The sequence below is a fragment of the Oncorhynchus masou genome, chromosome 32 (genome assembly GCF_036934945.1).
Source record: "Oncorhynchus masou masou isolate Uvic2021 chromosome 32, UVic_Omas_1.1, whole genome shotgun sequence".
NCBI classification, from domain to species: Eukaryota; Metazoa; Chordata; class Actinopteri; order Salmoniformes; family Salmonidae; genus Oncorhynchus; species Oncorhynchus masou.
The window spans coordinates 4,944,449-4,956,948 of NC_088243.1; the positions used below are offsets into that span (position 1 = coordinate 4,944,449).

Genomic DNA, 12,500 nt, shown 5'->3' on the forward strand with positions numbered 1-12,500 from the left:
CCCTATTCCCTATATAGTGCACTACCCTATTCCCTAAATAGTCCACTACCCTATTCCCTATATAGTCCACTACCCTATTCCCTATATATTGCACAACCCTGTTCCCTAAATAGTCCACTACGCTATTCCCTATATAGTGCACTACCCTATTCCCTAAATAGTGCACTACCCTATTCCCTAAATAGTGCACTACCCTATTCCCTATATAGTCCACTACCCTATTCCCTATACAGTCCACTACCCTATTCCCTATATAGTGCACTACCCTATTCCCTATATAGTGCACTACCCTATTCCCTAAATAGTGCACTACCCTATTCCCTAAATAGTGCTCTACCCTATTCCCTAAATAGTGCACTACCCTATTCCCTATATAGTCCACCCCTATTCCCTATATAGTGCACTACCCTATTCCCTATATAGTGCACTACCCTATTCCCTATATAGTGCACTACCCTATTCCCTATATAGTGCACTACCCTATTCCCTATATAGTGCACTACCCTATTCCCTATATAGTCCACTACCTTATTCCCTATATAGTCCACTACCCTATTCCCTATATAGTGCACTACCCTATTCCCTAAATAGTGCACTGCCCTATTCCCTATATAGTCCACTACCCTATTCCCTATATAGTGCACTACCCTATTCCCTATATAGTCCACTACCCTATTCCCTATATAGTCCACTACCCTATTCCCTATATAGTGCACTACCCTATTCCCTATATAGTCCACTACCCTATTCCCTATATAGTCCACTACCCTATTCCCTATATAGTGCACTACCCTATTTCCTATATAGTGCACTACCCTATTCCCTATATAGTGCACTACCCTATTCCCTATATAGTGCACTACCCTATTCCCTAAATAGTCCACTACCCTATTCCCTAAATAGTGCACTACCCTATTCCCTATATAGTCCACTACCCTATTCCCTATATAGTCCACTACCCTATTCCCTATATAGTGCACTACCCTATTCCCTATATAGTCCACTACCCTATTCCCTATATAGTGCACTACCCTATTCCCTATATAGTGCACTACCCTATTCCCTATATAGTCCACTACCCTATTCCCTAAATAGTGCACTACCATATTCCCTATATAGTCCACTACCCTATTCCCTATATAGTCCACTACCCTATTCCCTATATAGTGCACTACCCTATTCCCTATATAGTGCACTACCCTATTCCCTATATAGTGCACTACCCTATTCCCTATATAGTGCACTACCCTATTCCATAAATAGTGCACTACCCTATTCCCTAAATAGTCCACTACCCTATTCCCTATATAGTGCACTACCCTATTCCCTATATAGTGCACTACCCTATTCCCTATATAGTGCACTACCCATTCCCTATATAGTCCACTACCCTATTCCCTATATAGTCCACTACCCTATTCCCTATATAGTGCACTACCCTATTCCCTATATAGTTCACTACCCTATTCCTAAATAGTCCACTACCCTATTCCCTATATAGTGCACTACCCTATTCCCTAAATAGTCCACTACCCTATTCCCTATATAGTCCACTACCCTATTCCCTAAATAGTCCACTACCCTATTCCCTATATAGTGCACTACCCTATTCCCTATATAGTCCACTACCCTATTCCCTATATAGTCCACTACCCTATTCCCTATATAGTGCACTACCCTATTCCCTATATAGTTCACTACCCTATTCCCTAAATAGTCCACTACCCTATTCCCTATATAGTGCACTACCCTATTCCCTAAATAGTCCACTACCCTATTCCCTATATAGTCCACTACCCTATTCCCTAAATAGTCCACTACCCTATTCCCTATATAGTCCACTACCCTATTCCCTAAATAGTCCACTACCCTATTCCCTATATAGTGCACTACCCTATTCCCTATATAGTCCACTACCCTATTCCCTATATAGTCCACTACCCTATTCCCTATATAGTGCACTACCCTATTCCCTATATAGTGCACTACCCTATTCCCTATATAGTCCACTACCCTATTCCCTATGTAGTGCACTACCCTATTCCCTAAATAGTGCACTACCCTATTCCCTATATAGTCCACTACCCTATTCCCTATATAGTGCACTACCCTATTCCCCTATATAGTGCACTACCCTATTCCCTATATAGTCCACTACCCTATTCCCTATATAGTGCACTACCCTATTCTATATAGTGCACTACCCTATTCCCTATATAGTGCACTACCCTATTCCCTATATAGTCCACTACCCTATTCCCTATATAGTGCACTACCCTATTCCCTATATAGTCCACTACCCTATTCCCTATATAGTCCACTACCCTATTCCCTATATAGTGCACTACCCTATTCCCTATATAGTGCACTACCCTATTCCCTATATAGTGCACTACCCTATTCCCTATATAGTGCACTACCCTATTCCCTATATAGTCCACTACCCTATTCCCTATATAGTGCACTACCCTATTCCCTATATAGTCCACTACCCTATTCCCTATATAGTCCACTACCCTATTCCCTATATAGTGCACTACCCTATTCCCTATATAGTGCACTACCCTATTCCCTATATAGTGCACTACCCTATTCCCTATATAGTTCACTACCCTATTCCCTAAATAGTCCACTACCCTATTCCCTATAGTAGTCCATTCCCTAAATAGTCCACTACCCTATTCCCTATATAGTCCACTACCCTATTCCCTAAATAGTCCACTACCCTATTCCCTATATAGTCCACTACCCTATTCCCTAAATAGTCCACTACCCTATTCCCTATATAGTGCACTACCCTATTCCCTATATAGTCCACTACCCTATTCCCTATATAGTCCACTACCCTATTCCCTATATAGTGCACTACCCTATTCCCTATATAGTGCACTACCCTATTCCCTATATAGTCCACTACCCTATTCCCTATATATTGCACTACCCTATTCCCTATATAGTGCACTACCCTATTCCCTATATAGTGCACTACCCTATTCCCTATATAGTGCACTACCCTATTCCCTATATAGTGCACTACCCTATTCCCTATATAGTGCACTACCCTATTCCCTATATAGTCCACTACCCTATTCCCTATATAGTGCACTACCCTATTCCCTAAATAGTGCACTACCCTATTCCCTAAATAGTGTACTACCCTATTCCCTAAATAGTGCACTACCCTATTCCCTATATAGTCCACTACCCTATTCCCTAAATAGTGCACTACCCTATTCCCTATATAGTGCACTACCCTATTTCCTATATAGTGCACTACCCTATTCCCTATATAGTCCACTACCCTATTCCCTAAATAGTGCACTACCCTATTCCCTAAATAGTGTACTACCCTATTCCCTAAATAGTGCACTACCCTATTCCCTATATAGTCCACTACCCTATTCCCTAAATAGTGCACTACCCTATTCCCTATATAGTGCACTACCCTATTTCCTATATAGTGCACTACCCTATTCCCTATATAGTCCACTACCCTATTCCCTATATAGTCCACTACCCTATTCCCTATATAGTGCACTACCCTATTCCCTATATAGTCCACTACCCTATTCCCTATATAGTGCACTACCCTATTCCCTATATATGTCACTACCCTATTCCCTATATAGTGCACTACCCTATTCCCTATATAGTGCACTACCCTATTCCCTAAATAGTCCACTACCCTATTCCCTAAATAGTGCACTACCATATTCCCTATATAGTCCACTACCCTATTCCCTATATAGTCCACTACCCTATTCCCTATATAGTGCACTACCCTATTCCCTATATAGTGCACTACCCTATTCCCTATATAGTGCACTACCCTATTCCCTATATAGTGCACTACCCTATTCCATAAATAGTGCACTACCCTATTCCCTAAATAGTCCACTACCCTATTCCCTATATAGTGCACTACCCTATTCCCTATATAGTGCACTACCCTATTCCCTATATAGTGCACTACCCTATTCCCTATATAGTCCACTACCCTATTCCCTATATAGTCCACTACCCTATTCCCTATATAGTGCACTACCCTATTCCCTATATAGTTCACTACCCTATTCCCTAAATAGTCCACTACCCTATTCCCTATATAGTGCACTACCCTATTCCCTAAATAGTCCACTACCCTATTCCCTATATAGTCCACTACCCTATTCCCTAAATAGTCCACTACCCTATTCCCTATATAGTGCACTACCCTATTCCCTATATAGTCCACTACCCTATTCCCTATATAGTCCACTACCCTATTCCCTATATAGTGCACTACCCTATTCCCTATATAGTTCACTACCCTATTCCCTAAATAGTCCACTACCCTATTCCCTATATAGTGCACTACCCTATTCCCTAAATAGTCCACTACCCTATTCCCTATATAGTCCACTACCCTATTCCCTATATAGTGCACTACCCTATTCCCTATATAGTGCACTACCCTATTCCCTATATAGTCCACTACCCTATTCCCTATATAGTGCACTACCCTATTCCCTAAATAGTGCACTACCCTATTCCCTATATAGTCCACTACCCTATTCCCTATATAGTGCACTACCCTATTCCCTATATAGTGCACTACCCTATTCCCTATATAGTCCACTACCCTATTCCCTATATAGTGCACTACCCTATTCCCTATATAGTGCACTACCCTATTCCCTATATAGTGCACTACCCTATTCCCTATATAGTCCACTACCCTATTCCCTATATAGTGCACTACCCTATTCCCTATATAGTCCACTACCCTATTCCCTATATAGTGCACTACCCTATTCCCTATATAGTCCACTACCCTATTCCCTATATAGTCCACTACCCTATTCCCTATATAGTGCACTACCCTATTCCCTATATAGTGCACTACCCTATTCCCTATATAGTGCACTACCCTATTCCCTATATAGTTCACTACCCTATTCCCTAAATAGTCCACTACCCTATTCCCTATATAGTGCACTACCCTATTCCCTAAATAGTCCACTACCCTATTCCCTATATAGTCCACTACCCTATTCCCTAAATAGTCCACTACCCTATTCCCTATATAGTCCACTACCCTATTCCCTAAATAGTCCACTACCCTATTCCCTATATAGTGCACTACCCTATTCCCTATATAGTCCACTACCCTATTCCCTATATAGTCCACTACCCTATTCCCTATATAGTGCACTACCCTATTCCCTATATAGTGCACTACCCTATTCCCTATATAGTCCACTACCCTATTCCCTATATATTGCACTACCCTATTCCCTAAATAGTGCACTACCCTATTCCCTATATAGTCCACTACCCTATTCCCTATATAGTGCACTACCCTATTCCCTATATAGTGCACTACTCTATTCCCTATATAGTCCACTACCCTATTCCCTATATAGTGCACTACCCTATTCCCTATATAGTGCACACCCTATTCCCTATATAGTGCACTACCCTATTCCCTATATAGTCCACTACCCTATTCCCTATATAGTGCACTACCCTATTCCCTATATAGTCCACTACCCTATTCCCTATATAGTCCACTACCCTATTCCCTATATAGTGCACTACCCTATTCCCTATATAGTGCACTGTATTCCCTATATAGTCCATTACCCTATTCCCTATATAGTCCACTACCCTATTCCCTATATAGTGCACTACCCTATTCCCTATATAGTGCACTACCCTATTCCCTATATAGTGCACTACCCTATTCCCTATATAGTGCACTACCCTATTCCCTATATAGTCCACTACCCTATTCCCTATATAGTGCACTACCCTATTCCCTATATAGTCCACTACCCTATTCCCTATATAGTCCACTACCCTATTCCCTATATAGTGCACTACCCTATTCCCTATATAGTCCACTACCCTATTCCCTATATAGTGCACTACCCTATTCCCTATATAGTCCACTACCCTATTCCCTATATAGTCCACTACCCTATTCCCTATATAGTGCACTACCCTATTCCCTATATAGTGCACTACCCTATTCCCTATATAGTCCATTACCCTATTCCCTATATAGTGCACTACCCTATCCCCTATATAGTCCACTACCCTATTCCCTATATAGTCCACTACCCTATTCCCTATATAGTCCACTACCCTATTCCCTATATAGTCCACTACCCTATTCCCTATATAGTCCACTACCCTATTCCCTATATAGTGCACTACCCTATTCCCTATATAGTGCACTACCCTATTCCCTATATAGTCCATTACCCTATTCCCTATATAGTCCACTACCCTATTCCCTATATAGTGCACTACCCTATTCCCTATATAGTCCACTACCCTATTCCCTATATAGTGCACTACCCTATTCCCTATATAGTGCACTACCCTATTCCCTATATAGTCCACTACCCTATTCCCTATATAGGTCACTACCCTATTCCCTATATAGTCCACTACCCTATTCCCTATATAGTCCACTACCCTATTCCCTATATAGTGCACTACCCTATTCCCTATATAGTGCACTACCCTATTCCCTATATAGTCCATTACCATATTCCCTATATAGTGCACTACCCTATTCCCTATATAGTCCACTACCCTATTCCCTATATAGTCCACTACCCTATTCCCTATATAGTCCACTACCCTATTCCCTATATAGTCCACTACCCTATTCCCTATATAGTCCACTACCCTATTCCCTATATAGTCCACTACCCTATTCCCTATATAGTCCACTACCCTATTCCCTATATAGTCCATTACCCTATTCCCTATATAGTCCACTACCCTATTCCCTATATAGTCCACTACCCTATTCCCTATATAGTGCACTACCCTATTCCCTATATAGTGCACTACCCTATTCCCTATATAGTCCATTACCCTATTCCCTATATAGTCCACTACCCTATTCCCTATATAGTCCACTACCCTATTCCCTATATAGTCCACTACCCTATTCCCTATATAGTGCACTACCCTATTCCCTATATAGTGCACTACCCTATTCCCTATATAGTCCACTACCCTATTCCCTATATAGTGCACTACACTATTCCCTATATAGTCCACTACCCTATTCCTATATAGTCCACTGTATTCCCTATATAGTGCACTACCCTATTCCCTATATAGTGCACTACCCTATTCCCTATATAGCCCATTACCCTATTCCCTATATAGTGCACTACCCTATTCCCTATATAGTCCACTACCCTATTCCCTATATAGTCCACTACCCTATTCCCTATATAGTCCACTACCCTATTCCCTATATAGTCCACTACCCTATTCCCTATATAGTCCACTACCCTATTCCCTATATAGTCCACTACCCTATTCCCTATATAGTCCACTACTAGACCACTACATATCCATCTGATGTGATGAGTGGTCATACAAACACAGCATGCTAGCTGTTCCTGTAGACTTCTAGACATTGCGCTAACGTTAGTTATCAATAGCTCACAAAACTACCTTCAGACTTCCTGCAAACTGCACACAGAGATGTAAACATGTCATCCATGAGTTCATGTGACTCTGCACTTACCCGTTGAACCTCTCCATCATAACGTGGATGTGTTCTAACATAACGTGGATGTGTTCTATCATAACGTGGATGTGTTCTAACATAACGTGGATGTGTTCTATCATAACGTGGATGTGTTCTAACATAACGTGGATGTGTTCTATCATAATGTGGATGTGTTCTAAGATAACGTGGATGTGTTCTATCATAACGTGGATGTGTTCTAACATAACGTGGATGTGTTCTATCATAACGTGGATGTGTTCTAACATAACGTGGATGTGTTCTATCATAATGTGGATGTGTTCTAAGATAACGTGGATGTGTTCTAACATAACGTGGATGTGTTCTATCATAATGTGGATGTGTTCTAACATAACGTGGATGTGTTCTATCATAATGTGGATGTGTTCTAAGATAACGTGGATGTGTTCTATCATAATGTGTGTCAGGATTTGGCCAGGGTTGTTCCGGTTTTTGGTCACTAGATGCCGCCATTGTGCTTTTTGACCTTTTGTTTTCCCTTGATCCCCATTATTATTTGCACCTGTGTCTCGTTTCCCCTGATTGTATTTAAACCCTTAGTTTTCCTCAGTTCTTTGCTCTGTGTTTGTATGTTAGCACCCAGCCCTAGTACTCTGTGAACTCTTGTTGATCCCGGTGGACTCTCTTGTGGAATTCAGTTTTTTGTTCTTGTTTATTTATTTTTGAGTATCTTTTGAGGTTTTTTATGCTATACCTACCACCTTGTGGATTTACCTTTTTGTCTTGGAGGATTACCTTTGTTCTTGTGGAATTCCTTTTGAGGTTGTGGAGTTACATGTTTTCCTGAAGGACTTCCTTTTACTTTATTAAATACACCGTCTCAAGTACTGCTGTGTCTGCCTCATCTTCTGGGTTCTGCCGACTATTCGTGGCTCAGTTGGTTAAGTGACTGTTTCTCATCCGGAGACCCGGGTTCGTAACCGGGTCCTGACAATGTGGATGTGTTCTATCATAACGTGGATGTGTTCCAACATAACGTGGATGTGTTCTAAACATAACGTGGATGTGTTCTATCATAACATGGATGTGTTCTGACATAACGTGGATGTGTTCTATCATAACGTGGATGTGTTCTAACATAACGTAGATGTGTTCTATCATAACATGGATGTGTTCTGACATAACGTGGATGTGTTCAATCATAACATGGATGTGTTCTGACATAACGTGGATGTCCATACACCCAGGAAATCTCCCATTGGGAGACCTGTAATGTGGTTGTAATGACGTCAGCTCAACGAGCTGGTGACCTCTACTGACCTGGAGGAACCCGCTAGGGTCGCTCCACGCACACACACGCACACACACGCACGCACACCTGGAGGAACCCGCTAGGGTCGTTCTACACGTACACACACACACACACACACACACACCTGTAGGAACCCGCTAGGGTCGTTCTACGTACACACACACACACACGCACACCTGTAGGAACCCGCAAGGGTCGTTCTACAAGCACACGCACACACCTGTAGGAACCCGCTGGGGTCGTTCTCCTTGATGACCTCCACACAATATTCCATCAGGCCTGTTGTCTGGCGCAGCTTCACTGTACAATGAGATATTTGATCCCTCACCACCTGGGAGGGAGGGAGAAAGGGAGGGAAGGAGAGAGGAAGGGAGGAAGAGAGGGAGGAAGAGAGGGAGGGAGGGAGATGTTAATTCAAATTATAAGAGAGAATAGATAGGTATTAGGGAGGGACACATACTGTATTAAACAGCAGAGGTTTCAGTGGTTGAATAATAATAACAATAATAATAATAAGAGTGGCGCTTAAGACATCAGAGCAGGAAGTAGAGAAGGGAAGGACAAGAAAGAGAGGAGAGGAAGCAGAGAAGCCGAAGAGAAGAGAAGAGGAAGAGAGGAAGGAGAGAAGATGAGGAGAGGAAGGAGAAAAGAAGAGGGAGAGAAAGGAGATAAAAGGAGGAGAGGAAAAGAGAAGAGGAAGAGAGGAAGGAGAGAAGATGAGGAGAGGAAGGAGATAAGAGGAGGAGAGGAAAAGAGAAGAGGAAGAGAGGAAGGAGAGGAAGGAGATAAGAGGGGGAGAGGAAGAGAGGAAGGAGAGAAGATGAGGAGAGGAAGGAGATAAGAGGAGGAGAGGAAAAGAGAAGAGGAAGAGAGGAAGGAGAGGAAGGAGATAAGAGGGGGAGAGGAAGAGAGGAAGGAGAGAAGATGAGGAGAGGAAGGAGATAAGAGGAGGAGAGGAAGGAGAGAAGATGAGGAGAGGAAGGAGAAAAGAAGAGGGAGAGAAAGGGATTGGAGGAAGTGGCATCATTGACAATATGTGACTAATTTCAGAAAACTAAGCACATGTCGCTCGGCACTACTTCACGAGAGAGGCATTTTAACTTCAAATGTTTTTAATGGCAGAAATGCCTTCTAGAACATGTGAACTTTCACGTGTCTTAATAAATTCCAAACCTAGTTGGTTTCGCCAAGGAAAAAGACCATGATTGGCTGAGATAATGGATGGGCTGGACATGCTGAGAGATAAGTTCTGATTGGTCTACCATGTAGCACGCTTCCGTCTATAACATGAGCTGCTCAGTATGTGTAGGTGATCCTTTCTATCACAGATTGTTTTTGAACAATATCACAAATAACTGCAAAAGTGTTGCTAGTGCTCTCCACTTTCTAGAGGATCGGGTTTTGAAAGCAGTGGAATGCTCGCGTGGAAGCAGAATATGATAGCTAAGGAGATGGAGAACATTTAGGTCGTCAGATTGCAAATATGCAGAGGGAATCGAAAAGAGAACACACACAGAAGGCTGTTGTATGAAACGCCTGTCTTCGGATTACATCGTTAAAACTTAGAGCGACCGTGGCATCTGTGACAGAGAGGGAGAAGCTTTAATCCAAGTCCACGCGGAAGAGAGTCTAGCTAGCTACATTTTCAGATATTTTACAAGTTTCAAATTTAGTTAGAAAGTCATTTTCATTGCAAGTTAAAGCGTAAAGCGTACTGTTAGCTAGCTGGGTAATGTTAGCTGTCTGGCTGGCTCAGTAGCTAACGTTAACGTGTATGATCTGTGTAGTATGCTACTGTTAGCAGGCTAGCTAATGTTAGCTGTCTGGCTGGCTCAGTAGCTAACGTTAACGTGTATGATCTGTGTAGTATGCTACTGTTAGCTAGCTAGCTAATGTTAGCTGTCTGGCTGGCTCAGTAGCTAACGTTAACGTGTATGATCTGTGTAGTATGCTACTGTTAGCTAGCTAGCTAATGTCAGCTGTCTGGCTGGCTCAGTAGCTAACGTTAATGTGGATGATCTGTGTAGTATGCTACTGTTAGCTAGCTAATGTTAGCTGTCTGGCTGGCTCAGTAGCTAACGTTAACGTGTATGATCTGTGTAGTATGCTACTGTTAGCTAGCTAGCTAATGTTAGCTGTCTGGCTGGCTCAGTAGCTAACGTTAACGTGTATGATCTGTGTAGTATGCTACTGTTAGCAGGCTAGCTAATGTTAGCTGTCTGGCTGGCTCAGTAGCTAACGTTAACGTGTATGATCTGTGTAGTATGCTACTGTTAGCAGGCTAGCTAATGTTAGCTGTCTGGCTGGCTCAGTAGCTAACGTTAACGTGTATGATCTGTGTAGTATGCTACTGTTAGCAGGCTAGCTAATGTTAGCTGTCTGGCTGGCTTAATAGCTAACGTTAACGTGTATGATCTGTGTAGTATGCTACTGTTAGCTAGCTAGCTAATGTTAGCTGTCTGGCTGGCTCAGTAGCTAACGTTAACGTGTATGATCTGTGTAGTATGCTACTGTTAGCTAGCTAGCTAATGTTAGCTGTCTGGCTGGCTCAGTAGCTAACGTTAACGTGTATGATCTGTGTAGTATGCTACTGTTAGCAGGCTAGCTAATGTTAGCTGTCTGGCTGGCTCAGTAGCTAACGTTAACGTGTATGATCTGTGTAGTATGCTACTGTTAGCTAGCTAGCTAATGTTAGCTGTCTGGCTGGCTCAGTAGCTAACGTTAACGTGTATGATCTGTGTAGTATGCTACTGTTAGCTAGCTAGCTAATGTCAGCTGTCTGGCTGGCTCAGTAGCTAACGTTAATGTGGATGATCTGTGTAGTATGCTACTGTTAGCTAGCTAATGTTAGCTGTCTGGCTGGCTCAGTAGCTAACGTTAACGTGTATGATCTGTGTAGTATGCTACTGTTAGCTAGCTAGCTAATGTTAGCTGTCTGGCTGGCTCAGTAGCTAACGTTAACGTGTATGATCTGTGTAGTATGCTACTGTTAGCAACTAGCTAATGTTAGCTGTCTGGCTGGCTCAGTAGCTAACGTTAACGTGTATGATCTGTGTAGTATGCTACTGTTAGATAGCTAGCTAATGTCAGCTGTCTGGCTGGCTCAGTAGCTAACGTAATGTGGATGATCTGTGTAGTATGCTACAGTTAGCTGCTAATGTTAGCTGTCTGGCTGGCTCAGTAGCTAACGTTAACGTGTATGATCTGTGTAGTATGCTACTGTTAGCAGCTAGCTAATGTTAGCTGTCTGGCTGGCTCAGTAGCTAACGTTAACGTGTATGATCTGTGTAGTATGCTACTGTTAGCAGGCTAGCTAATGTTAGCTGTCTGGCTGGCTCAGTAGCTAACGTTAACGTGTATGATCTGTGTAGTATGCTACTGTTAGCTAGCTAGCTAATGTTAGCTGTCTGGCTGGCTCAGTAGCTAACGTTAACATGTATGATCTGTGTAGTATGCTACTGTTAGCAGGCTAGCTAATGTTAGCTGTCTGGCTGGCTCAGTAGCTAACGTTAACGTGTATGATCTGTGTAGTATGCTACTGTTAGCTATCTAGCTAATGTTAGCTGTCTGGCTGGCTCAGTAGCTAACGTTAACGTGTATGATCTGTGTAGTATGCTACTGTTAGCAGGCTAGCTAATGTTAGCTGTCTGGCTGGCTCAGTAGCTAACGTTAACGTGTATGATC

At 42.4% G+C, this 12,500-nt stretch overlaps 1 protein-coding gene across 9 annotated transcripts in view; it reads right to left on the reverse strand.

Annotated features, from left to right (window-relative positions):
• Nucleotides 1-12,500, reverse strand: part of LOC135526907 (E3 ubiquitin-protein ligase TRIM9) — a 91,084-nt gene that overhangs the window by 16,448 nt on the left and 62,136 nt on the right. For all 9 annotated transcript variants that reach the window (XM_064955581.1, XM_064955579.1, XM_064955576.1 and 6 more), the window contains one exon: nt 9,037-9,147. In XM_064955581.1, the coding sequence (XP_064811653.1) occupies nt 9,037-9,147 (111 nt within the window). The remainder of the gene's footprint in view (nt 1-9,036; nt 9,148-12,500) is intronic.